Genomic DNA, 27315 nt, shown 5'->3' with positions numbered 1-27315 from the left:
GACCTTTTTATTATCATTCTGGTATTCATTTCCTAGTTCTCCTAACAGTTGATTCATGGTTTGAGGTGGCACAAAATATCAGCTAAATCAGATATAAGTCCGTTAACATTTTGAAAATTGGTGCCAACAATTGTTGATCTTGCGTCTCCTTTTAATATTCCTTTTATTAATTTCACAAGATCTTCTTCACAACTTGAAGGCAACATACGAGGTATGTTCAAAAAGTAACGAGAATTTTTAAATTTCGCGGGTTTGGAGAGTCCGCTTGTATAAAATTTTTTTTTATTATGTTGGTACACATGCCCCTGAAGTACGATAAAATTTTCAGCAATATTCATTGCTTACTTTTTAAGTGGCAGCCGCTAACGTTAGACGTGTTTTTCGAGCTCGGCGATTTTCGTTTGTGAAAAAAAATGGATCAAAGAATTTGTATTAAATTTTGCGTAAAAAATGAAATAAAGTGTAGTAAAGTTTGTCAAATGTTAACAAAGGCATATAGTGAGTCTGCTATGAGTAAAGCAAGGATTTATGAGTGGTATAAGCGTTTCCAAGATGGCCACGAATACGTTGAAGATGACGAACGACCCGGACGCCCAAGCACATCAACAACCGATGAAAACGTGAAAAAAGTGAAAGAAATGGTTATGAACGATCGCCGAATCACAATCAGAGAAGTCGCTGATGATGTTGGCATATCAGTTGGCTCATGCCATCAAATTTTTTCGAATGTTTTGGGTATGAAACGTGTGGCAGCAAAATTCGTTCCAAAATTGTTGAATTTCGAACAAAAACAGCGGCGAATGGAAGTTGCTCAGGAGTCGCTAAATGAAGTCAATAACGATGCAGAACTACTAAAACGTGTTATAACAGGTGACGAAACATGGGTTTACGGATATGATGTCGAAACTAAGGCTCAATCGTCCCAGTGGAGGCATTCTGGATCGCCAAGACCGAAAAAGGCTCGACAAGTACGGTCGAATGAGAAGGTTATGCTCACTGTGTTCTTCGATTTTAATGGCATAGTGCATTATGAATTCTTGCCACAAGGTCAAACAATCAATAAGCAGTACTACCTACAAGTTCAACGTCGTTTGCGTGAAGCAATCCGAAAAAAACGCCCGGATTTGTGGCAAAACTATTCATGGCTTTTGCACCACGATAATGCGCCTGCTCACACTTCATTGCTTGTTCGTGAATTTTTGGCCAAAAACGAAACTGTAACGATGCCTCAGCCTCCATATTCGCCAGATATGGCTCCATGTGACTTTTTTCTATTTTCAAAAATAAAGAGAACATTAAAAGGCCGTCGTTCTACAAGCATAGATAACATTAAAAGCGAATCGCTGAAACAGCTAAAAGCTATTACAAAGATCGAGTTTCAAAAGTGTTTCGAGGATTGGAAAAAGCGTTGGCATAAGTGTATTGTATCCGAAGGGGACTACTTTGAAGGCGACAACATTAATGTAGATAAATAAATAAATATTTTTTTCATAAAACGAAAATTCTCGTTATTTTTTGAACACACCTCGTATTTAAGGCTTCCCTGTAATCTGCTGTGAATGGTACCCATTGGTTAGGGTTTCCATTGAAGTTGGATACAACATTTAAGGCATCTTTTAGTTGAATGGTTTGCTTGACGATCCTTTGTATTTCTTGATCCATTTTAATAGAATTTGGTTTTCCAAAGAGGTTTTCACGTATAGACTTATTTAGAACTTCGTCACTAATATCTATAGTGACGTCGCTTAAATATTCTCTAGAACCTAATCGACTGTTTAGAGCTGACCTCCCTATTAACGCTTCTGGTTCGCTATTTATACTATATTTAAAGTATCCAATTCTTCGTTAAACATCTTTAATTTATGAAGGTCAGGGTATAAATGATCGCTAAAATTGGATTATGGGGCTATAGTTTCTTTGTCTTCAGATTTTTCCTGCACAAATTCGTCGGAATGCCTAAGCCGTTCTGAACCAATACCTACCGTCCAAGATGTAGATGTATTTCGGCCTTGGCTACGCGTTAATCGTTTATCACCCGGTACTTTTTTATTCATTAAGAGAAGGAGAAAGAGAAAAAAATATATTCTTATATATTTATAGGAAAGAAGAGATGTTTATTATTTTATTAATTATTTATTTTTGGGTAGGTGTATAATTTATAAAAAAAAGTAATATGGACTCATTCTTTTTAACTATGATTTATTCGAAAAAAAACATTATTTTTAATTTTTGTAGCAAATCTTGAATTTCTTTTTCTTTAAATTTAATTCTCTTATCTAAATTTTCTATCTCCTTCGCTATCCTTAGTTTTTCTTCCTCTCTTTTCTTCTTTCCTTCCTTTCCTTTTTTTATTTTCTTTATTATATTTCCGTCCGGAGCAAACAATTCTTCATGTAGCTTCTTTAATTCCACCTTACTACGATTCTTTATCTTGGGTTGTAGGACCTTGATTGCTTCGCATGGGTTAGTTATGGCCAGAGATTTCTTCGGGATGGGCCCTAGTTTTTCAATGTTCGTACACAAAGCCTACAGTAATACGGATCGTTGCCGTGTTTACAATTAAAGCATTGTTATCGGCTAATACATTTTTTATCCTCAAATCTAGGTCTTTCCGTTCCCTATTTATTTGAAATTGTTTCTTCCTTTCGGCTTCGTAAATACGTTTGGGTAAAGCGTCGGGATGCTTTTGAATCTCCTTCGCTAATCTTCTACGTTGACACTTAGTCAACTTCTTCTTAATGGGACGATTTTCTGCATTCACTAAAATCGAACAGAGGAGGAGGAAAAAAAAATTGTTAAGTATTAAGTTTAATCAAATAACAAATGAAAAAGCTAACACTATTCTTAGCTTTTTAGCTTTAATTTAATAAAATTACTATTCTAAAAATATTTTGAACGAATTACTAATATTAATTTACAATTTAAAATTTTCTAATTTTAAAGTTAATTTCGTAATTTTTTGGATTAAAACTTTGTTCGAGATTCCATTTTTCGAGATTTTTCCCTGATTCTTGATCGCTTCCTAAGTTTTCTCAATTCCTTTTTTAAAGCTGTATTAGCTTCGATCAGATTAACGTAGAGATGTCTTAAACGAGCTATCTAGTTAATTTTATTCCTATTTTCTAATTCTAATTTTGCAACACATGCACTTAGACTACGACAATTCTGGTTAATCTTCGTAATATCGATACTGTGATTATTTACCCAAATTATTACCGAATTCTGACTCTCTTTTATTAATACAATATGCTCTACAACTTGGTCTACTGTATCTATTAAGTCGTATGAAACACTGCTAAATTCTATGAACGGTGGCATAACAGAAAGCAGAAAAAGGATTAGATTGCACGATTATTGGTTTTTAAAGTTATTATCTAATTGATTTTTAACGTGCAATTTTCCGTTTTTATTATAATTATTAATATAAAATTAATTTCAATTCAATTATTTTCTATTTTAATTTATTTCATTATTTCTCAATTTCACAATTTTTAGATTCTGCAACGGTAGTCGATTCAATTAATCGATCAGTTCGCGATTTGGTAATACTCGCGACGCTAGAGCGAACGACTAAGAGAGAGAGGGCGCGCGTGAGTTTAAAAGTTTCAGTTAAGCCTCAGCTGTTACTTGCAAAAGTACCGCTAATTAGTTTTCACGGTGTTTCGCCGATTTTGCTAAAAAAGTTGTTTTCTGGGATATTGAATATGTGCGCAAGTGATAGCAAGGAAGATGATTAAAAGCAGCAGCATCACAGCAACAGCAATTAAGCAGTAGCAGAGCAACAGCAAATATTTCGAGTGAGGCAGCGCAGCTTGTTCCCGCAGGAGCACCTCTGATTTTGCTGGATAATCAATTACGGCTAATCACCGTAATTACACCGCAGGGTAGGTGCACCTCCCTTTTTATTAAGAGACAAAATACTAGCACGATTATTTTGTCTATCGCGACTGTTATTTTGTATGCGTGTCAGGCGTTAATTTTCGCGACAAAGTTTAGAATTCTCTCTCTCTCTCTCTCTTCGTATTATTGTTAATAATTGTAAAATCCTATTCGCGTGCGTTAGTCTTTCGGCCCATCAAAGACTGTAATTTTTTTAGTCTTAAACGTTATTAATTTTATTCGTTGCATTACGTCATTTCGTTTCCAATTAGCTTAACGGATCTATTATGGATTAAGTTTTAAACCGCTTACATCTAGGGGATTAGGTGTAATAAGCATTAGGTCACTCACACCTAAGATAGATCGAGTGTCACAAGTCAGATGACTTGGAAAGAAGATACTAAAACGAAAGTATTAAACGTAAAGGCGAATACACGTATACTTATACGTGTTTAACGGAGTGGAGGTTAGCTCTGCATCGTGGGAGATTGTGCTTTAATAAATTCTTTTTGTACTAGCTAATCCACCCCGTTACAATTCATTCAAATTCTATAATTATTAATGTCTTTCAATTTCAATATTTAATTTTCCATTTTTCCATTTAACGTCTAAATTTTCAAATAGAATGGAAATTTTCTATCTCAATATTTTGTCACACAAAAAAAAATTATCTTTAAACAATATCTCCACTTTTCTTTTAGCGTTTATCTTTCAAATAATTTCTTATAACATCTTTTCCAATTTTTATTGATTTTCAGTTTTAGTATAACTTTCAATTTTTGTTTTCAGTTTATTTTAGATTCAAATGTTTCTATTATAATATTTTTTTTTAGTTTTAACTGTTTCAATTTTATTAAGTAAATCTTTGCAATTTTTTCAATTTTATTACTTTACTTCAATTTTGTTACTTTCGATTTAATATTCTTTCCCTAAGGTAATTCTACTTTCTGTATAAAAAAAGAAAACAGGAAAGTATGAGATTGTTAGAATCCTACAAAGCTCTTTTACTCCAACACATCCCTCCGGGGTCTCCAAAAATTTTATGTGACGTCCGGGTCACTATCTCAGGAACGTCTGAGGCGGACGTTATTTCAGGTGCTCTTTTTGATTTGCGTGCGTACGCCTAAACCGGGATGAGCAATTGGAGAATCAGAGCTTTCTATTTCGCGTTTCGCGTTAAATGAAAAATTTCAGACTACAAGTCTTTCATCGAACACCATGATCCAATGGAATCGGGACTTGTATGTGAATATCCCAGACCTTGCTAGAATTGTCACAAAAAATTAATTTAATTGACTCTCAAACGGCGCGGCTGTCTTACAGAAAAATATCCCAGATTTTGCTGAAATATTTCTCAAAGACTTAAATCTTTCGAGTTTCGATTAGCTGAGTTAGCACAAAGTGGAAGAGGAAAGATAGGATAGCAAAAAAAAATTTTTTGTTTTAACTTACTTTTTTTTTATTTGACGTAGCTTTCTGGCACTAGGAGAGATGGGTTCCTACCTTTATTTGGAACTGGAACTGGCACTAGATTAAACTAGATTGCCCTTTTTTCGCTTGTGGCAGCAGTTTTTAATTGGCTGACTGTGATCTTTCCACTTTTCCCTCTCGGCTTTCGGATCCTATAATTGGTTCGGGGGTGTGGTGGAAATTGAGGGCGTGCGGTCAAGTGTATGGGTCCTACCTCGTTAGATGGCTCTCCAAGTACCATTTTCGTTACAATTTTAACTTATAATTATTAGTTTATTTATTATATAAATGTTCATGGATCATTCTTAACAATAGCACGGCTTACATACTATCAGAACATATTTTATTCGAAAATCTTTAATTCCACGTGTTTATAATTTGTAACTTAAATAATTAACTAAATTTGTTGTTTAAATAATCTAGAATGAGAAGGGAGAAATTGTGCTTTATTTATCGGTTACATAAAACTTAACTAAAGTCGTTTACATGAAACTTAATATATAATCGAGGGTGAATTATCTAATTAATTTATTGTTCGGAGATTGTTTTTTCGAGTTTTGTTGGCCCTTTGATTTATTTAATTTCTGCACAATTAATTTGTATAACTTAAATACAAAAACAAATTTGTTAATAGGTTATATTTATTATTTTATTTATTCGAATTAATTTTGTTTTCTACAAATACGATTTTAATTTGTCTCGCATAATGGACTAATATACTACTGTTCATTTATGTAATTGTCTCTTGAATATTTATTAAATTTTCTAACTTATTTAGGAAAAATAGTTTCAAGACTTTCGGATATTTTCATTAATTGTGCTGAATATACGTCTTTGATCACAAAACGTGCGGGAGGTTTTAGGGAGCTGCGAATTTTTCCTATCATTTGGTTATTTTCTTAATTCATTTATTTAAAAATTATTGTCGAATTCTCTTTCCTATGATAAATTTTTAGCTTCTAAAAGTGGAAACTTTTGGAAGAAATCGTGTAACAGGATGTAGTTTAAATTTCACTGCTCCATTACTTTATATCTAAACCTACGCAACAAAATCTTTACGATTTTTTGAAGTAAAATTTGGAAAAACGGGCGACCAATAAGCATCTGTTTTGATTTTGAAACTTGCACTTTTTTTATTTCTGCTGAATGTTCTTCTTATTCTTATTTCCAAATTAAAATCTAAGTCACATATTAAACACACACAAAAAAAACATTTTCGCTAAATTAAACGGGCCGACGTTACACGACGTTAACGGAATGATATGCGGCGCGTGTACGTATATTTATACGGCAACTCAAGATTAATCAATTGCTTTTTATGTGGTCCAAACTTCAAAACATGTTTGGTTAACTCATAATATATATATACAGTCGAACCCCCGGCACTTCTCGCTCTCGGGAGTAGCTCGCCCCGGCACTTCTCGGTGAGCGGCAGCCAATCAGAGCGTATGGCCAGGTATGGGCATACTGTAGCTTGCCGCGTGGGCCCTTTGGGGCACTCAAAAATAGTTAGTTCAAAATAAGCAGCTGCTCCTTATATTAAACAAAATTCATACGTTAACAACAAAGTATAATTAATATGATAGTCAACTTTTTTTTGATAATTTAAAAAATTGAACGCAAATAAATTTTATTTATGATTTCTACATATGTATAGGCAATAATTAATTATTTAATTTCTTTGTAAAACATGAACGAACGAAATACTTCTTTTTTTTAATACCATATTTTTTTATATTTTTGTTACTTTTTTATTATAAAAATAAATCGCTAAAAATTTTGTTTATTATAAAAATAAATCGGAAAATTTTTTTTTCTTTAAAAAAATTAAAAGCATCAATTGGTTTGACGAGAAAATCTAAGACATTCTCTATCGCGTTTTTTTTTGTCAGATTCTAATTTGTTAGTGTAAAATCATTATAAACAATTCAAAATTTTTTAAAAAGTACCGATTTTGAAAAACCAATAACACCAATGGTTTTTTTAGTTTTTATAAATAAAAGATCTATTAATTCGTTTAAATAATTTTTATAAGCAATTGCAAATTACATACTGGTATTTTTTTTCATCACGTCTCGTTTTCAATAAAAATCACAATACACAACGCGTTTGGTAAAAAATCAATAAAAATCTATTTTATTTTCATTGTACAAACTAGATATTTTTTTATCACATATAGGAACTGAGAAATCACATAAATATCAAAATTAAATTATGAAAAACTCAAATTGGCTTATAGTTAGTAATGATCTGCAAGATTTTGGATATTTTTGATTTGGCCTGGCGTAGAATCCCAATCATTCTCAAGAAACTTCAAGAGTGTCAGTGCAGCCTTATACGCATCTTCGCGTGAAACCTCTTCTTCTGGTTAGCATACACGATCGCTTTCTTCAATTTCACCTTCTTCCTCTTTTTCTTCTTCTTCTTCTTCTTCTCCTTCTTCCGAGCCATTACTAGATGCTGTCATCCTAAAAAAAAATTATAGCATGCTTTAATACAACGTATCATGAAATTATATATATATATATTATAACGTGCGATAAACCACTCGTTATGTCTCTCTCTCTCTCAAACAACCACTCTTATCCTGTCCGAAATGTCCGGCGGAAGGTACACAATGGGCATCCTACAAAACACTTTCTCGATATTCGAGCGGAACAACCATTCGCCAGCAGTCTTCGCTATTGATAACCGGATCGATTATATAGTCAATATTATATAGTTGATTAATCAATATATAATTATTATTATAGTCGGTCATATAGCGATATAGCAGGTCGTCCTCTACATTCCAATTCTTATATTTCTTCGGCCGCTCTCGGACTTCTTGGCGTCTCTGCAGGTACCAAGAGTCCTTGATTGTCGCAAATTCGCCGAACTTTGCCTCATCCTCAAACTCGCGCGAGAGTGCATCTGGGACATGGTGCAAAGCACTCTTCCTATGCACTAGCTTGCAGTCGAGCCTTTGGAAATCTAGCACCCACCGCTCGAGTCGGCCGGTTAAATCTCAGCCGGGGCGATTCCAAGATGTCGGATGTTAAAATATTCAAATTCAAAAAAAAATTATTTCATAATTTCTAATGCCTAATTTCTAATTGACGCGATTTTATGGCCCTCTTCTCTTATCGGCATTTCGGCGCCCACGTGTTCGGAGGCTTTGTATGTAAGTGCGAGGGTGTGAGGGGCGGAAGAGCATAATAAAAATAGGGAATGCACGCTTACATAAATTTAGACTATAGATTTTATTGCCGTTTGGAGAATGTCAACGAAAATTTCCCTGCAACACTTGACTTGGATCCCATAGCTTATGGGAAACGGTTTCAACTATGCCGTTGGTCTTAATACTAAGAAAAAATTATTTCCTTGAAATTTAAAAGTTGAAATCATATGGCCCGCCATCACAGAATCATATCAGTAACGGTGAATTCCGATTTCAATTAGATACAGATTACATGATGACGAAATATTAACTATCAGGATCGTTGGAAACTTCATCTTATGAGTAAGATAGGAGGATGTGTCAAAATTACTACTTTTTCTTTATATTTTGTTGTTAAACTCATCAATGAATATTTAAGTTAATTAAGCAAGTTCAACAATATAATATATTACCAATTGAATGGCAAATAGTTCTGTATCGTAAAAATAATAAATTTTATGATATCTTGTAACACATTTCTTTACCTAACTCTATTACTAACCGAATCTCTTTTAGTTCTATTTTTAGTTGTAAATTAATAGAAGTGAGTTAATTCTATAATGTGAAATATTGAATATAATTTTTGAAATTTATGTATTATATCCATTTAAGCGTCGTAAAAACACATGCTAATCAATATATATTTTTGCAGCTTATATGCAATGTTACACCCAAAGTGATACTAGGCATGAAGGTGAGTTAATAAAAATTATTTCATAGCACAATTTATATGAATATACTATGCATATTATCTGTAACGAGGGTTGATTTTAATTATATGCTTCCCAACAGCTAAATAATTTATAATGCTAAACTATCCGGCACTTGAATGCTAGGTGTCTTTACAGCTGGTAGCTTTTGACGACTGAAATCGCGAAATTACATTATGTTCTGTACCACGTTATGGTTAAAGGTTGAATTAAGACACAATTTAGTACTAAATGTGATATATTCTAGAATAGGTGATTCATACAACAACAATGGCAAAGAGAATTTCACTTTCTAATAACCTAATATTGATCAAAAACAGAAACACGTATGTGAATCTAATGCACTCGACAATGAGTAAATGAGTAACTTACGCAATGATGCAAAATTGCGACAAGCAGTTGTAATTGAATATCTCTTTGTATGAAAGCAGGAAAAGAAAGCAACAGTATATCCAAAAGAGTGACCTTTTACTATCGTAAAAATGGTCAACAGTTGTAGCTGGCCATAAATATTGTCAGCCACAATTTTGGTCAGCCGTAACTCCATAAATCGGCGACGATAGCTCTTGGTGTTGTATCCGTAGTGCATCCAAAATCCTGCAGTGCACCTTTACTTATCTTATTAATACGATAATCCTTCACTCAGTGAATATTGTCGATACAAATGGATCAACCTAAAATTTCGACACCAAGATCATTCGCTTTATATTGTCTTTCTCTCTTCCCATTTCGCTTACTTTCTCTCAAACGTTGTACAGATAAGTAATATCTTACGCATTCGCTCTCATATACACAGTATAGCAACACGCACTCAGAGGTTTATTTCGTGTGACTATCACTGACCATTACTGATCTTATTAAAATGAAACATCTGTAACACGATTCGTTTCGTAACTCGGTTCGTGATAGTCAGTAGCCCAAAATAACGTCGCGCTACTAGATATTTATAAAAAGGGAAAATACGAAAGGCGCATGCTTCGCCGCGGAAGACGTCGATGGGTTTTCGTCGTTCGGCGGTCCGGATGCTGCAATTGAAGGACAGGAGAAGACGCGGGAATGATTCAAATCATTTATTGTTAACAATAAATGTGATGAACAATGAATGTCTTTATTCATTAATCGTTACAATGATAAATGCGACTTCGCATTAGAAAGAAGTCCGTGCGAGCCTGTCTCCGTGCGAGTGAACACAGTGGAGACAAAGCTTCGCCTCACCCACTCGTCTAGTCGTCCGGCAAATGTGGTGCGAGTTAAACGCACGCACCTACCTGTCCGCGTTCTGACGATTTATCCGAGAGAGAGAAGGGAAACCGAGGGGCGCACCAATAATACAAAAGAGTACCTGACCTCAGGGAAGGGGCGTTGTCGGGAACCCGGCGATCAGCTTCAGCCGGTATCGCTCTGCTACTCCTCGACGTCCCTCTCGCTGTGGCTGCACGTCTTCTCGAGCTCCCAGGAGAGTCCAGAAAGGGCTAGTTGCCTGTCGCAGTCTTATCGCTGCTTTCCGTCGCCAAAGGAGGACTGATGAATGCTATAGATCACTCTATCTCGATTTTTACTTCTTCGGCTATCGCTCACGACACTGGCCTGGCCAGTACTGCTCGCGCTCTCCTATTCCTCGCAGTATTCCCTTCCCCTTCCCTCAGCACCCAAAATCGACCGAGCACCACCAGCTACGCACACACGTGCGAGTCACGTCGGCGATACTATTTCTCTCTCTTTCTCTATCTCTCTCCTTTCCTCACACGGCTCCAACCACTGACGCCGATCAAGAACTAAACCTAAAAGAAAGCTACATTGAACGTCGATACTTGGTCCGAATCACTAAGACTGTGGAGAGGCGAAGGGAAGGGCACGCGGAAGACGAGTAATCTCAACGATTGTCTCATCCATCACACGTCAAATAGCAGAGCAGTAAATAAATAACACAAGCCTACAAAATTGAGTCAACCGTCTGACTCAAAAACCAGAGTATATATGTCCATAGATTTTCGATGCACTGAATCAAAATCCGACATCCCGATCCTTCCATTGGTTCTGGTTTCTGAGATATTCTAAGCTAAAAGTACAACAATAGCGTGTTTTGCATATTTTTAAAGTTACGTAGCGCCGAACTTTATGTTTTGCGTAAATAACTATAAATTTTATCTTAAAAAAAAAGTCTTGCCCTTTGGAATACCGTTGAGTTTGCTCAAATATTAGTTTTTGCTAAGATATTTTGAAATTATGCATCAAAGCATTTATCTGAACATTAGTGAGAGCTATAAAAATTGTAATATATCAACAGAAAATCCCAAATCTCCAAACCTGTAAAAATCTAAAACATAAAAATCCTAAACTTACAAGCACCAAACCCACAAAGCCTAAAATAAACTTCAAACTTTGATAAATTTCAGTTTCGGGTTTGTGTATTTGAGGTTCATGGGTTGGGTTTAGGATTTGTGGGATTGGAGTTTGTAGGTTTAGGGTTTTAGGTTTGTACATTACAAGTTTTATAACTTTAGAAATAAAATAGGTTTAGGTACATTTTTAGTTATCATAGACATCTGCCTTGTTATCACTCTCTCTATTTTCTCTTGATACACACCCGTTTTTCCAACATTTCAAAATGCAGTAACTCAGCAAAAACAAATAATTGAGTAAATTCAACAGCATTTGAAAGGACAAGACTGCCACTTTAAGAGACTATTCATAAAGTTTTTTTAAACAAAAAAGAAAATTCGGTGTTACATAACTTGAAAAATAGACAAAAAACACTATTTTTGCACTTTTAAGTTAGGATATTTCGGAAACTAGAGCTAATTGAAAGATTTTATATCTAGGATTTGGATTTAGCGTATCAAAAACTTTTAGAAATATATACTCTAGTGTTTGGTTAAAAATCTCGACAGGCCATATAATTCATTGCTATTGATATATTTTATTTCCTATACAGAATATTATATAAAAGATCTGGGAGTTTCATTGAGACTTTAATACTTTCATGTATTTCATCTGTAAAGGTAGAGTCGTTTTCAATTTGGTCCGTGATTCCATTTACTAATTTATTTACGCGGGGAATCTAGACATGAATGCTTCAGATACTGAGTAATGTACCTGATGTGCAGGTTGCTACGTTCATGTGCAAAAGTATAGAAATCCGATAGAGAAAGTAAACGCACGAAATCACGCCGATATTTCGATGATACAAATAATTGATTTATTACCGGCTCTTATAAAAAATAAAATATAAAAAAAAGAAAAAAATTGTAGCCCGGTTATAACATGCTTTAAATGATCGAGCAAGGAGTGTCCTCAAACAGTAGGTCAGCTATTACGGGCTGTCTCGACTGCTCACCTGCGCAATCATAAACCTCTCCTTTAGGATAATAGAGTGCTCAATCGTGGTACTAATGCTCACGGTTGGATAAAATGGCACCTCGAGTCGGTGACAACTGATAAAATCGCTCCCGTGTGGTGACAGGGAAGAGATAAAGAAAGAGAGAGAGAGAGCTCACGCTGCCGTTATAACTACTCCTACCGCTACTGTTGCTACTTTTACTGTCGCTTCTGCTCCTGTTCTTCCTGCTGGATTTCACGGATGCCGGAGACAACTTGCAAAACAATAGCAGAATCGCTACGAGAGCCGGGGCGACTCGACTTATAAATCTTGAGTAATGCCTAATACATAAATATTGCACTGGTCTGTAGTGCTGAGGAATTGCTCGTTGTCACGTTGTTGCTGTTGCCTGTCCGGCGTTCTGTAAATACGGTGTTTCTCGAACGCCTCTGTGACTATGATCATATCATCCAGATATTTGAATACATGCAGTTCCTATTTGAATAAAACAATGCATCCATCAAGCGCGTAAATTAACCTGTAGATGATCTGTCCGTTTTAATTTCCACAGGCCACAATCCCGGGACAACGAAAGCCCTCTATTTGTTGTTCTTTTTCGTTAGAATTACTTGCAGATATTCACTTTTCAATTTTTCTATCCTATCTTCGAAATGTAATGTATGCCATACAATCTTCTGAGCAGCATCTTTATACCAGACGGTTGATACCATCAATCTTCTTGACTAACACCGACGCACTGTGGACAATTTTTTTTTTTTAGTATGAAAAAATCAAATATCTCGGCTAAGAGTAGAGCCAAAAATATGAGCTGTCAAGCAAATAAAACCTAGACTGATCTAAAATCCGAGAGAAATACTATAGAGACAAAAATTTATTATATAACCTGCAAATGACCTTCGAAACTTGATGCAACAAAATTTTTACAATTTTTTTCTACATTTACCAGTCTTAACCGTTTCAAAATTAATTTCAAAAAACAGTATTTTATACAATTTGCTGCTATAAATCCAAATCTGGCATCAAAAATTGTCTAACATTTTTTCAACGATGGAAAAACGCCTACAAGGCATATCTTTTAGTAATACTTTTTTGATATTGTTGACTACGAAAATTTTAGAAAAAAAAGGAATCGTTTATTGAAATCTAACTTTCAATACTCGTCACAATTCAATTTTGAAAAAACAATGTACAAAGTGCAGTGAAAAGCAGTAATAATTATTTTCTTTTCAAACAAAAATCAGAATTTTCCACAACAATCTATAAAATTCATAAAATCCATAAAACAAAATATATCTAAAGAAAAATTATATATAATCTGTATAATTCATACTACTTGGGAGTCACTGTATTTTGAAAATTCTTCAGTATCTTTTTTTAATTTCAGTTTCTGAAACTTCAGCCAATTGTTCAATATCACTATGTGCTTTTCAATTTATAAAACTTAAGACGATTTTTAATCAAGAATGTACTTGACTAAACGAAATTTCTTTGCATTTGTTATTGTTTATCTTTTAAGGACTTTCCGTTCAGCTATACTTCTCAACTTTTTGGTAAATTGAAATCTACGAGGCTGTCCGGAAAGTATCGGGCCTACCTTTATATTTTCGTGCTAGCGTTATTCTTTATCATCTGGTGGGTGGCATCTTTCAAAGTAATCCCCACTTGAATGAATAACACGGTTCCATCGATGTTTCCACTTTTCAAAACAGTCCTGGACATCACTTTTAGGCATAGCATTAAGTACACTCGTCGCATTGTTTTCAACCGTTGTTTTGTCATCGAATAGGTGTCCTTTGAGTGGTTTTTTTAGTTTTGGAAACAGACAAAAGTCACAAGGAGCTATGTCGGGACTGTATGGAGGTTGTCGAAGTAATGCGATATTGTGTTTGTTCAAAAACTGCTGCACAAGATTGGATGAATGCGCAGGTGCATTATCGTGATGGAAAAGCCAGTCGCCACTTTTCCAAAAGTGCGGCCGTTTTTTTCTTACTGCATCACGCAAACGTTTCAAAATTTGAACGTAGTATTCTTTATTGATTGTTTGACCTGTTGGTGCATATTCGAGATGTACAACACCTTCACAATCGAAAAAAACAATAAACATTGCTCCGACTTTGACGTGCTTTTGTTGGTCTTGGCGATTCAGAATGCTTCCACTGTGAAGATTGTTGTTTTGTATCAGGATCATAACCATAAACCCATGATTCATCACCTGTAATAACTTTACAGGTTACATTATCATCATTATTGACCATTTCAAGATTGTCCAGAGCATTTTCTAAGCGAATGTTCTTCTGCTCTGCTGTGAGCAATTTTGGGATGAATTTCGCACACACGCGTTTCATTCCTAAATTTTCGGTTAAAATTTATAAAATGATAGTTTTTGGTAGTCTCAAGCTTTTCAGCAATTGAATGTTCTGAGGTGTGAACGGTCTGATAGCTCGCTGTTGACTGGCTGCTGTTTGACATTTTTGTCTTTTAATATAGCCTCGGCCGCTCTTTATATTGTAAATGATACCCATTACTAATATATGGTCTTTATATGTACTCGCACGGTGATGACTTCTCCTCGAAAGTTAATTAGGTTTCCGTCTTGATCAACTATATAAATTTGAAAATGATCAATCCTCCTCACAGCGACTGGAAGGTAAATGACGTGAGAGGGAACTTCTATAATCTTATATCCAGGTGGGTCTGCTGGAAAAAATTCATATATAGTATGTACTTTGTGATCGTTTATGTAAGAAACTGTAGTAATATTACACTCTACACGTAAAGCGTTGACTTTGAGTATAGTGACGGGTAAGTCAGTACTATGTGTTTCGTTTTCAACGAGCGTGCGTTTAGTGAAGCCTAAAATTGATCCAATAGAATCTTCTGGTTCAAAATGTATTTGAATTTATTTGACTGCGCTGAATGACACTACGTAAAGTATTATTAATTGGTTTCAGGCTAAACGATATACCTTTAGGTGCTAATTCTTCTTTGAGAAAGCTTTCAATATCTTCTATTTCGTAGCTACCAGTCGATAAAGTGATAGCTTCTTGACCTTCAATGAAAAATTTATTATAACCAACGTCAGTGTTTGGTATTGAATTAAATGTTACTAGCTCAACTAAACCAAGAACGTATTTTTTGTTTGGTATCAATTCGATCGGTGGAAAATAATATGATTCGAGTACGGATGATGTTCCCGAGAGACTCAATGTCAGTGTATTCTCCATGACAGATTCATATCAAATGATAGTCATTTGTCCAATGAGTATTTTTTATACAAGCTGTCTTTTCTATAGTTTGTTTAAAAGAAATTTGAGATAAAGATGGCCGCAATTACATGTATTAAAATCTTGATATCTAATATAATTATACATGATTCTATTAACTTTGAGATAAAGCAATAGATCTATAGGAGGCTGTAGATTACCAAAACTATCAAAATACATAACCTCATCACCTTTCATTTTATATGCTACCCAATGAGTACCTGGTCCGCATTTATTATCTAAATTTACAATAGCTGTCTCTTGATATTGAGGTCCATCGGTCGGTAGAGCATCACGCATAAAAACACCTCAAAAATTTGCAATTTTTAGTATTTTAGCATATTTTCTTATATCATGATCTGTCAGTGCTCGATTAGGTAAAGTTACTTTGAGCTTTTTTTTTTTAAACCTTTTCCACTTGAATATGGTTTCAGATGAAGACCATAACCTTTACGATATGGTTTCAAATAAAGTCCTTTACCAATAGTAATAGCTTCCATAGTTTTATTGTGTCTATGAGCTTCTTTCAATTCATTATGAGCGGCCTTAGCACTGTTAACGGCTTTTGCTATTGAAGCAGCTCCTCCAGCTAAAGCTCCAGTGGCGCTCAAAGCGACAAATAATAGAATTAAAAAGGGAAGAGCTCCACCCACATTACTAGGAATTGATAGAATACGAGGCATATTTATTTTTCTTCTTCCTCCAGCCCTCTTCACAGCTTCTTTAGTGCCTTTTATAGCCGAATGAATGACAAAGAGAGATTTATTACTAGTTACAATACTTCTCGAGGCAGCGTTAATAATTTTTTTCAATGCAATTGATAGATTTTTACTTTTTACATGTGTGTTTCCTCGTTTTAAAATTTTAACATCTATACCAAGTTTACTTTTAACTTTCATTATGTTGGCTACAGCAAACGCAGCAACTTTCTCACCAAAACTACTATCTTTCGCTTGCACTCTATGCCAGGCCTGTTTAGCTAGAATTTTGTCGGCTTCGTTTCTCGCTTCAATGTTCTCTCGATTCTGAGAATAAGCAATATCGTGATCTTTACAAGCAGCGTCTAGCGGATTTTTTCCAGGATCACCACGAGCAAGTTGTTTTTTCAATTTAGTTCCCGGTCCGCAATAATGATAACCAGGCAAATGAGCTTCGAATGGTAAGTTATTAATGGTCTTATTCACTAAGCCAGCACCACCAGTCTTTCTTTTGTGACAAATGATCATACCTCATCAGAAGACAAAGTCTTAATGAAATTAAAAAATATAAAAATAGTCTTTCTATAGTTAGTAGTCTCATTCGTCGTTCGATCGGTGACTAGAAAATAATATGGACTTTAAAGAGAAACCACTTAAGTTGAAAGTCATAAATTTTGATAATGTGGTTGAGACGGAAAAACGAGAAAAAAAGACATGGTGAACTACTGCCTGACAGTATACGGGCAGTTTTCTGTGGTCCTAGTAACTGTTGGAAAACTAACTGTTTGCTAACACTAATCACACATTCTAATGGACTTAGATTCGAAAACGTTTATGTTTATTCAAAGTCCCTCAATCAACCAAAGTATAAGTTTTTAAAAGATTTATTGGAACCGATTGATGGTATACAGTATTATGCATTCAGCGAGCATGAGGCAGTTGTTTCACCTATCTATTAACTATTATAGATACGTTGTCTAAATATACTTGGGGAGTTCAAGTAAAACAGAAAACTGCTACAGATGTCACTAACGCAATAGAGTCTGTATTAAAAAAGAGACGCATTCCTAAAAATCTCCAAGTGGATAGAGGCAAAGAGTTCTACAATACAAATTTTCAAAGTTTAATGAAAAAATATAAAATAAACCTTTATTCTACTTATAGCAATCTTAAAGCATCAATTTGTGAACGTTTCTATCGAACACTAAAAAATATTATGTGAAAAAAATTTAGTTTAATAGGAAATTATAAGTGGATTGACGTTCTCCCCAGTTTAATATAATCTTATAATAATCAGAAACATCGCACAATAAATCTGAAGCCTAAAGACGTGATTAAAGAAAATGAAATGCAGGTCTTGACACGATTCTCTTACGATCATCGTCTTTTCAAAAAACCGAAATTTCAGGTAGGAGATAAAGTGCGAGTAAGCAATTTTAAACACGTTTTTGAAAAAGGATATACGCCTAATTGGTCTACAGAAATTTTTACTATTCATCGTATTTCGAGAATTAAACCTCTAACATATCACCTACTATATTATCAAGAAAATCCCATTGTTGGTGGTTTTTATGAGCAAGAACTACAGAAAGCTATGTATCTTGATATTTACCTTGTAGGAAAAAATCTCAGAAGACGGGATAATGAAGTCTCTGTAAAATGGCTTGGCTAAATAAATAAGGAGACTATACAATGTAACGGGGTTAATACCGTCTTTTTATTTTAAGCGCGCGATCGCATAGAAAAGTGCGCGTGATTACCTGAATGTTCAATCACGAAGACCGGAGAACAGGAGGGAACGGGTGTCCGTCAACCAACTATCTACTAACGTGAAATAAATACGTCGAAAATACTGTTAATATCACATATGGGATTGTTTATTTCCTCTAAACTATACAATACTGGTGTTATTTAGCGCGCTTCGCGTGCTTTTTTTTTAATGTTTTACTATTTTTTATTACATTATTTGAACCTTTTACATGTCAACTTCAAGATTTCAATGGACACGAATAAGTCATGCTGTTTAAAATAGACTACATACGTCAATATTTATTGATGAATAAAAATAGAACATGCACCTATTTTTTCTCAAAAATAGATGAACTTTTACTCATTTCAGGATATATCGGAAAAATTATTCAAAAGATTAATTCGACCTAAGATCAGTAATGCTATTATACTATTATACTATTATACAACACTAAACTTACATATTCAATAGTAGTGATTATGGCTCCAATCTTATATTAGAATGAGTAATACATTTAACATCGTGTACTTTTTGCTGCCACTATGAAAACACTCGTTAATATTCTTCTAATTTAACGGGTTTAACATTTTGATAATTAATTTCCTTTGTTCGCATACGTTTTAATTTAAAATATAAAAAAGATAAATATGTATTCTCTATTTTATTTTTATTCATTCTCTTTTTCTTTCTACCAAATTTTAACAGAACGATATTGATTGTAGTGTCGGAGATGGTTATAAAATTAACAATTTGTACAAATAATTTCAAAACATAACGTATTATGTTCTTAAACCAATTTACTAACATATTTCCATTCTTGCAGTTTATTATCCATGTTAATTATTCATAAATTGAATTTATCGCTAAAATAGAAATCTTACACTCTTTGATATATAATAATAATATTTCAAAGTATGTATAAGAAAATTCAAAATTTCGCGTTCTATTTTTGCATCAACAAATCACAACGCTGGATGTCAGCGACTCATCTTTTTTTAAAGATAAGATAGGAATAAAATATGTAAAAAGTATAAAAATAAATATAAGGCAAGGATAAGAATAGGATAGAACCATCAGCTGCGCCTAACAATTTAATTTTGTTTCTTTTTTAACGTATTGGTTCATGGTATTAAGCTTTCCATAGGATTTCTCCATATCAACAGATATATTATTTTAATTTAACTGTTTTTTCTATTGTTCATCTGAAACCATTTCGAGAGTTTGTTTACATTTATAAATTAAATTTCAAAATTTATTTAAAATAAATCAACGGTGCCGACTGCACCGAAATAAATTCGCAGAATTTCATATAAAATATCAACTTACCATTTTTCTCAATATTGATCATATTTATCCGAAGCTAAACTTTACAATAAAGATATATTCAATTAATTTATATGTCCAATAAATAAATGCAATTGAAGTGCATTAAGATTACTTTATCGTATTTTTTTAAGGTTAGGCCATTGAGAGAATGTGGAAGTAATTTACAGTTTAATGCCTACAAATTATTATACTTATTTGTATTGATAGATGTAAAGTACTTCAATTTATTATTATGACCGATTTACTCGTAATTGTGACACACGTGACGAAATTCTGTGAATCAGGTCATAAATAAAATTACTTCACTCAGCATCACTTTTTCATACAGGAAAATAAAAATATATAGGTTTAGATAAGCTTTACGCGTTTTTACCTTCTTTTTTATTTCTTATTGTTACATCAATATTAACATATTTAACAAATTACTTTTTTCAAAGGTAGATTTTTCAATTTTTTTTAAAAACCCGTATCACAGCGGAAAATGTGTATTAGTGATGAAACACATTTTCAAATTTATGATTTATTATATCAAAAACTGCAATAAATATAATCTTATACTATTTTTTTCTCAACGGGTTAATTTATTATTAAACTTTTATTCTACTTTTTCAATAAAGAAGATTGCAACATTACAACTTTTATTTTACACATTCAAAAACCAAATTTTGGATTATTAATAGAAAATATTTAGAGCAATTTCAACCTATATTATTTGTATGAAACGATTTCTTCGTTGTTAGTTTCATATTATGAGTGTATAAACAATATTACAGTCTACTTTTTTACTTCCTTATCTTCAAAATTATCCGTATGATAAATTATGATGATTTGAATTTTTATTAGAAAAATCTCAACTCAAAACCACACCTATATGCTTATTTTCCGCCACATAAGTATATCACGCAATTATATCTCAGCCATCAGATCACTATATGCTTCAACGTGGCATCCATCACTTTTTTTATAAAGGATAAAACTGATAAACAATGAACTACATTATGATTATAAATGATGAATGAAAGATTATTTTTTTTATATTTTATTTTTTTGCTAAAGACAAATTAAATTAAATCTGAAATAAACAATCAACTAAAATCAATATAAATTCTCGCGGCTTTTTTCTTTTGGGCCAATCTGGTCACGAATAAAATGCTTCAATATGGCTTCCATCACTTTTTTATAAGGGGATATTAGGCCCGCGTGTTTATGTTTACAAGACGCGCTCACGACAACAACATGCGGTGTTGGATCGCTCGCCGCTCATTGTTCGCAGAGCTATTACATGCGCATTCCTTGTCGAATACGAGAGATTAATTATTAGCAATTCTATCGCGATCGCGAAATTAAGCTGGCCAGCTTACCTTATTAACAGTCGTACGGCAGGAAGGGAGAACGCAGCACACTAGCGAGTTCTGGCAAAGTCTATAGTTTTTTGTTTGCTGTTCGAAAACTCGCGTGCACAGTTTTGCCGTCGATGACGAAACCCCTCACTTAAGTACACTTGCACACACTTATACCCAACGAGAGATAGCTCAGCTCCTGCGGGCTCAGGTCAGCTTGTCTCGACACTCAGGACAGCTCGGGAACAACAACAACCTCTTACGCTCCTCTGCGATCGGATACCAATCCTCGAAATTACGGCTAGACGTATCGGTAGTTAATCCTCCACTGGTTCGTTTTCATTCGCACGCGTTCCGTCGCGTCTCGTACTGGATTCCCTCAATACATTTCGCCCCAACCAGCAGGTGCTGCCCCCGCCGGCAGCTACATGGTTGGGCTGTTAGCGCTAATACGACGTTTACCGTCACAACAACAATGAATTACAAATATAAATTTATATGTATCTAGCTTGTATTTAAATAAATAATTGTTTTCATTTATAAATATTACATTGTTTTTTTTTATTTTAAGGATAAGAGCCCCAACCGTCGCTCTTACCTGTGAGGTATTTCCATTTTTTATATTCGATACTAGTGAGTCCATTAAGACAAGTCGAAACCTGCTTTAATAGAAAAACTAATGACTCATTTACCTCTCCAGAAAATAAATTTATATAATACAATCTTTATTGAGATATAATAAGATATACAAATACATTTACTTAATATTAAATTGAAATCGATCACATCCATGATATTGAATAAATAGTGCATATTTTTGTACTCTATCAGAAAGATAAATAAAAATATCCAAATGATGAATTATCGCTCTTGACATTCGGTCCGGTAGAACAATTTCGAACTCACAATCGAGTTCAAAAATAATTCGAGATTCATCTTGTCTCATGAATGTTATTATATAATTCTCATCTTCATGCAATTCATAATGACTTTTTTCAGGAAGTATATGGAAAAGCTTCATTCCAATGTTATTCAACATTTCAAAATTCATCTTGCTGTAGGTAAAGAGATCTAGAATGTTACGTATTCTTCTTCTAATACTACTTCTACTACTACTTCTACTACTGCTCTCACTGCTGTTTGTGCTGATGCTGCTACTACTGCTACTACTGCTACTAATACTACTACTACTACTACTATTACTACTACTACTACTACTACTCGATTCTTGAAGCAGAATGAAGCTCTTCGAGGCTCACAGCTCTTTTAATACCTTTCCCCACTACTTTGGTTTTCGAGCCGCCACAACCGCCTCCCTCTACTTTAACCCATTAAAGCCCACGCTAAGACTGGTTGAGATAGCAACAAACAAACTGTGCTATCTTTTGCATAAGTGAAAAATAAAATATACGTATTTTTTTTTATGTTATTTTCAATTGTTTATAACAAATTATTTAAACAAATTACAAAAAAATTCATAATTATCAAAATCTAAATGCGGGAATCGATTCTGGAGGTGAAATCAAGACGAAAACCTATATAACACTTTTTTGTCAGAATTCAATTTGTTAGTGTAACGTAGGAATAAACAATTGCATGTTGGGGAGAAAAAGTGACCATGTCAAGTCCCAAGCAAAATCTATCTGGAATAGCAAAAAATAAACTGTGCTATCCTTTGCATAAGTGAAAAATAAAATATATATATTTTTTCTTATGTCATTTGCAATTGTTTATAACAAACTATTTAAACAAATTATAAAAAAATTTATAATTTTCAAAATCTGAATGCGGAAATCGATTCTGGGGGTAAAGTTTAGACGAAAACCTATATAACACTTTTCTGTCAGAGGCCAATTAGTTATTGTAATGAAGGAAGAAACATTCGGTCTCCTGAGAGTGTTTCAAAAAATCGTATAAAATGAAGCTAATTATTGTATTTATCCATCAATATTGGCATGAATTATTGTAAATATAATCGGTGGGATTGAATTATTGTTCATTGCCATGTCCTTCTTTATGACTTTTGCAAACAGGCATAGAACATTTCTCACAATACCATTCCGTTCTTGTCCGACATGTTGAAATTCCACATTTCCTAAGACTCCCATGTTTCATCACGTGTTCTTGGGATGAAGTTTCACTCTGTTTCTGTCGTTTGGGGGGACGTTTGGAAGATAACTTGTCAATATAATATTCACAAACTTCTTGAACAATATCTTTGGAACCTTTTCTTTCGTCTGGATGTAACTTATTGTAAATCACTGTAGCGTTTGCTAAGGATGCTTGGATGAGCCGTAATACAAGGCACCATGTCCATTTCTTACTTCGAATTGTAGGCATCAAAGCATTACAGTGTTGATCATGTAGATCGACGCCACCCATGTGTTCATTATACATAGAGAAACAATGAGGAAAAAGAATAGATTTTTTCGATGATTCCTGCCATCTCTGCATTTCAACTTTTGGTTCATTTCCATATTTCGAAGAGAGAATCGATACTGGCTTTGAGTCCATAACTGTAATATAATTCAATTTTGAATTCACTTCATGCATTGAAATAGTGTATCCTCTTTTAGCTTTTTTTGGCATTTCGACTTTCACTTTCACACGATTATGCCGAACAGTTCCTGTCGCCGATAAACCATTTTTTTTCAAATGAATCATAAGATCTGGGTTTGTGAAAAAGTTGTCAAAATAAATATGATACTTTTTCAGTTCTTCTCTCTGTGTTTTTTCTAATAAATTCGAAAGTAACTTTATCACCACTCTAGACCCTAAACCAACGGCAACTAAAGGATTTCGTTCATCGATTCCTGATTTACCAGTGTAAATATCAAGATCATATATATACCCATCAGAAGAACAGACTGCCCATTCTTTTATTCCAAATCTAATGGGTTTATTCCTTATACATTGCTTGATACCAAACCTACCAAAGTATTTTACCATTATCTCATCTATTGATAAATTATAGTCAAAGAAACCAAATTGCATACAATTCTCACGAAACATATCATACAGAGTTCTAACCTTCCAGACTTTATCATTTTGATCAGTTTCTTGAAGTTTATAGAATCGTATGTTCTTTTTTATGGCAAAGAAATTATTTCTAGACATAAGTTCCGCAATTACTGGACACTGAAGTATTCGCTTTTTTGACCAGTAATCACGAATACTTTTCCTAGAATTGAAGATAGTAATCATTATGATTGTAATAAATTTTTCTAGATCATCCATACATAAATCAAAATGATTTTCAGAAGTGGTTTCAATGATATGGTTTTTCATTGATTTCGAAAAGAAAACCTCAAACAACTCAAAAGCATTTTTGGATTGCAATGATGAAATAGGTGAAATATTGAAGTTGCTCTCGACATGCGGAGAAATATCATTCAAAGCATCATTTTTCCAACTGTACTTATGATTCGGTTCCAACAATTTCTGAGTACTTGTGTATGTACTTTTAACATGTTCGTAAGAACCTGATGGTAATTCATTTGATAATGTATCTTCATTTGGATCACCGTCCGAATCTCCATCTGAACTTTCATATTCATTAGGAATGAATGCTATATCAATATGTTGACCTTCATCACTATCAGAATCTTCAACTAAATTTGGTAGATCGCTAATTCTCCGTCTCGGCATTATCAGTAACGTTACCAATTTAGAACAAAATAAAAACTAAAAGTTTTCCGAAATTATTATTTCAAAGAATAGATCCAATGTATAAATGTTTTCAACCGTTAGCCCGCCACTCAAACGTGATCTCTAACACGGAAGGATTTACGAAATGAAATAAACTTATCCAATTACAGTATAAGATCTCAAAATTTATCAGTAAAAAATACTGATATGATTCCAGATACCATGTGTGAGAATGAAAACACTTATTTGTCAATAGTTTATTTCAACATAAAGATATCAAATTGAACTCTGACAAAAAAGTGTTATATAGGTTGTGACGGAGAATTTCGGCTCGCCGACTTCTCTTTCGTCTCTCTCTCGTCCGTTCGCTACACCCGGGCTGAGAGTGTGTTGGTATGCACTCTCATGCCTGGTTTTTCTCTGTTTGAGGTGCGGCGAACGGGCATTGGCGGAGCTGGATGCGGCCGACGAGTTGGCGATCCGTTGCCAGGATCGCCATGCGGGGGAGCGAGCGGAATGGGGAGAGCGCGGCCGAGGGGGGAAATCGGCAGTTTCGTTTGGGCTGGCCGATCGCGTGCGCGCGTTTTGTTTTCGTCGCCGTTTTGGATTTTCGGTTGGTTTTTTTTGGAAGCGGTGCGGTGCTTCGCCACGTTTTCTTTTGTTTTGTGGATGCGCACCCGGTGTGTGGGCGCGCATCAGTGGTTCATTTTTTTGTTGTGATTGAGGAGTGAGTGGCTGGGTCGCGCCCAGCCAAGCCTTGCCGCCCAGCACCGGTGTGCGTGGGTAAGGGCGAAGCCCGTACCGCCGGCGCGCGCGTGTTCGGCGAGCGAATCCGGCGAGCGGCTGAGCAACGGGACCAGCAGCAACCGCAGCAGCAGCAACAGTAACAGCAACAACATCAGCAGCAGCAGCAGCAGCGAGCCGCATCCGTTGACCGGGAGCGGCCATCTCCACCTGGGGTCGCCGTTGGCAAGGTCGGTGCCGGTTCTCTCTCTCTCTCTCTCTCTCTCTCGCTCTCTTGCATGTCCCGGGGTGTTCGCGGGTGCAACGGTGCAGGTCGGGCAGTGATGCCGGCCCCCGTTGCCGGGTTTTGAGTTCGCGGGCGCTTAGGCTTGAGCGGATTATCGGGCAGCGATTGCCGATAATCCGATTAAGCGGATTAGCGTTTTCTTGTATTAGGCCGATTTGCGAGACGGAGTGTGCGTGCTCCGTCTAATTATTAATTTGTGTGTCTTTCTTTATTTTTCATTTATTGTGTCGTATTAATAAATTTGTAATATTAATATATTTGTGTCATATATTATTGCGTTAACCCGTTCGTTTTCCCGATTTTCCTTTAATTCGCGCGCGATTGGCACACACGCTCGGTGTGCCATTCAGTCGTGGGAGCATTCGTGCCTCCCGAGCCCTCCTTTGATAAATATTGTGCGGACGGCCGCGAGCAAATATTCTTCAGTGAATAGTCGGCTTATTTAACTCCGTTACAAGGTTTTCATCTCAATTTTATCCCCAGAATCGATTCCCGCATTTAGATTTTGATAATTATGAATTTTTTTGTAATTTGTTTAAATAATTTGTTATAAACAATTGAAAATAACATAAAAAAAAATACGTATATTTTATTTTTCACTTATGCAAAAGATAGCACAGTTTGTTTGTCGCTATCTCAACCAGTCTTAGCGTGGGCTTTAATGGGTTAAATTAGATTTCTATTTTATTGAATACGCCTTCCGAGATTTCCTCCTTAAATAATTTGTGACACGATGTTGTTCGGGCTTATTTCCCATGCGTAATTCAAAATTATTAACGTACGTGTGACAAATATAACCCCACTACTTCGCTTTTCGAGCCGCCGAAATCGTTCCCTTCTCTCTTTCTTATTTTTTTTTTTTTGTTAGGGAATGGTGAGAGCCCCAACCATCGCTCTCACCTGTGAGGTGCTTCCACTACTAACATTGCTTATGAGACCTTTACACTAAGTCGAAACTCAGCTGAAAGAACGCATAAGTAATTACTTCAACCTCTCCAAAAAAAGGATTTGAAGGAATAATTAAATTAGGATTAAAGACATAATTGAAATTTTAAATATAAATTTATTTACTATGTATACATTTACACATTATACTAATTTAATTTTTTAATTCAAAATTCGAGCCTTCTCGATGGTAAATAAACAACTCCTTTTTCTCCATAATCTCGAATAATTTCTTCAACATATCTTCGTCTTTTTCTAACGTTAAGCTTACTCGCTTAGGTAGAAAAATTTCAAATTCGTCGTCTACGATTATTACAACATTGAATCCGTAACGAGCATTCAGCCATCTTAATTTCGTTATCATATAGGTGCAGTTATTTTCTAATTGCGACATTGTTTTTCTAGGTAAGAATGCCGATTTAGCTATTTTGTTAATTGAAAATCCATTCTACAATAAAAAAATCAATCAATAATTAATACTACTAGGATATAGTTAGAGAGCTACTCATATACAAGAAACTTACTTTTAAGAGAAAATCTAGAAGTCGAATAGGAGAACTAGGAAGAGAGACTACTGCTGTTGCTTCAACCTACTGCTGAATAACTGCGACGGACTGAGGTGTGTTATCCGTTTTGTACCATGCGTCCCTTCTCTGAAAACTCGAGCCGCCGTAATTTTCCTCTCTTTTCGCCTTATCCCCACTTGAGTAATTTCTC

The 27315-nt window shown here is 34.7% G+C and overlaps 1 protein-coding gene across 2 annotated transcripts in view; it reads left to right on the top strand.

The window, feature by feature from the left end:
- LOC131671708 (disks large 1 tumor suppressor protein-like) overlaps window positions 1-27315 on the top strand; it is a 1979893-nt gene that overhangs the window by 1371004 nt on the left and 581574 nt on the right. For both annotated transcript variants that reach the window (XM_058948341.1, XM_058948331.1), the window contains exon 13: window positions 9201-9242. In XM_058948341.1, the coding sequence (XP_058804324.1) occupies window positions 9201-9242 (42 nt within the window). The remainder of the gene's footprint in view (window positions 1-9200; window positions 9243-27315) is intronic.

Source organism: Phymastichus coffea, unplaced genomic scaffold, assembly GCF_024137745.1.
Source record: "Phymastichus coffea isolate CEN01 unplaced genomic scaffold, Cenicafe_Pcof_1.1 PCOF00010, whole genome shotgun sequence".
In the NCBI taxonomy this organism is placed as follows: Eukaryota; Metazoa; Arthropoda; class Insecta; order Hymenoptera; family Eulophidae; genus Phymastichus; species Phymastichus coffea.
This window is presented reverse-complemented; position numbering and strand designations above follow the sequence as displayed.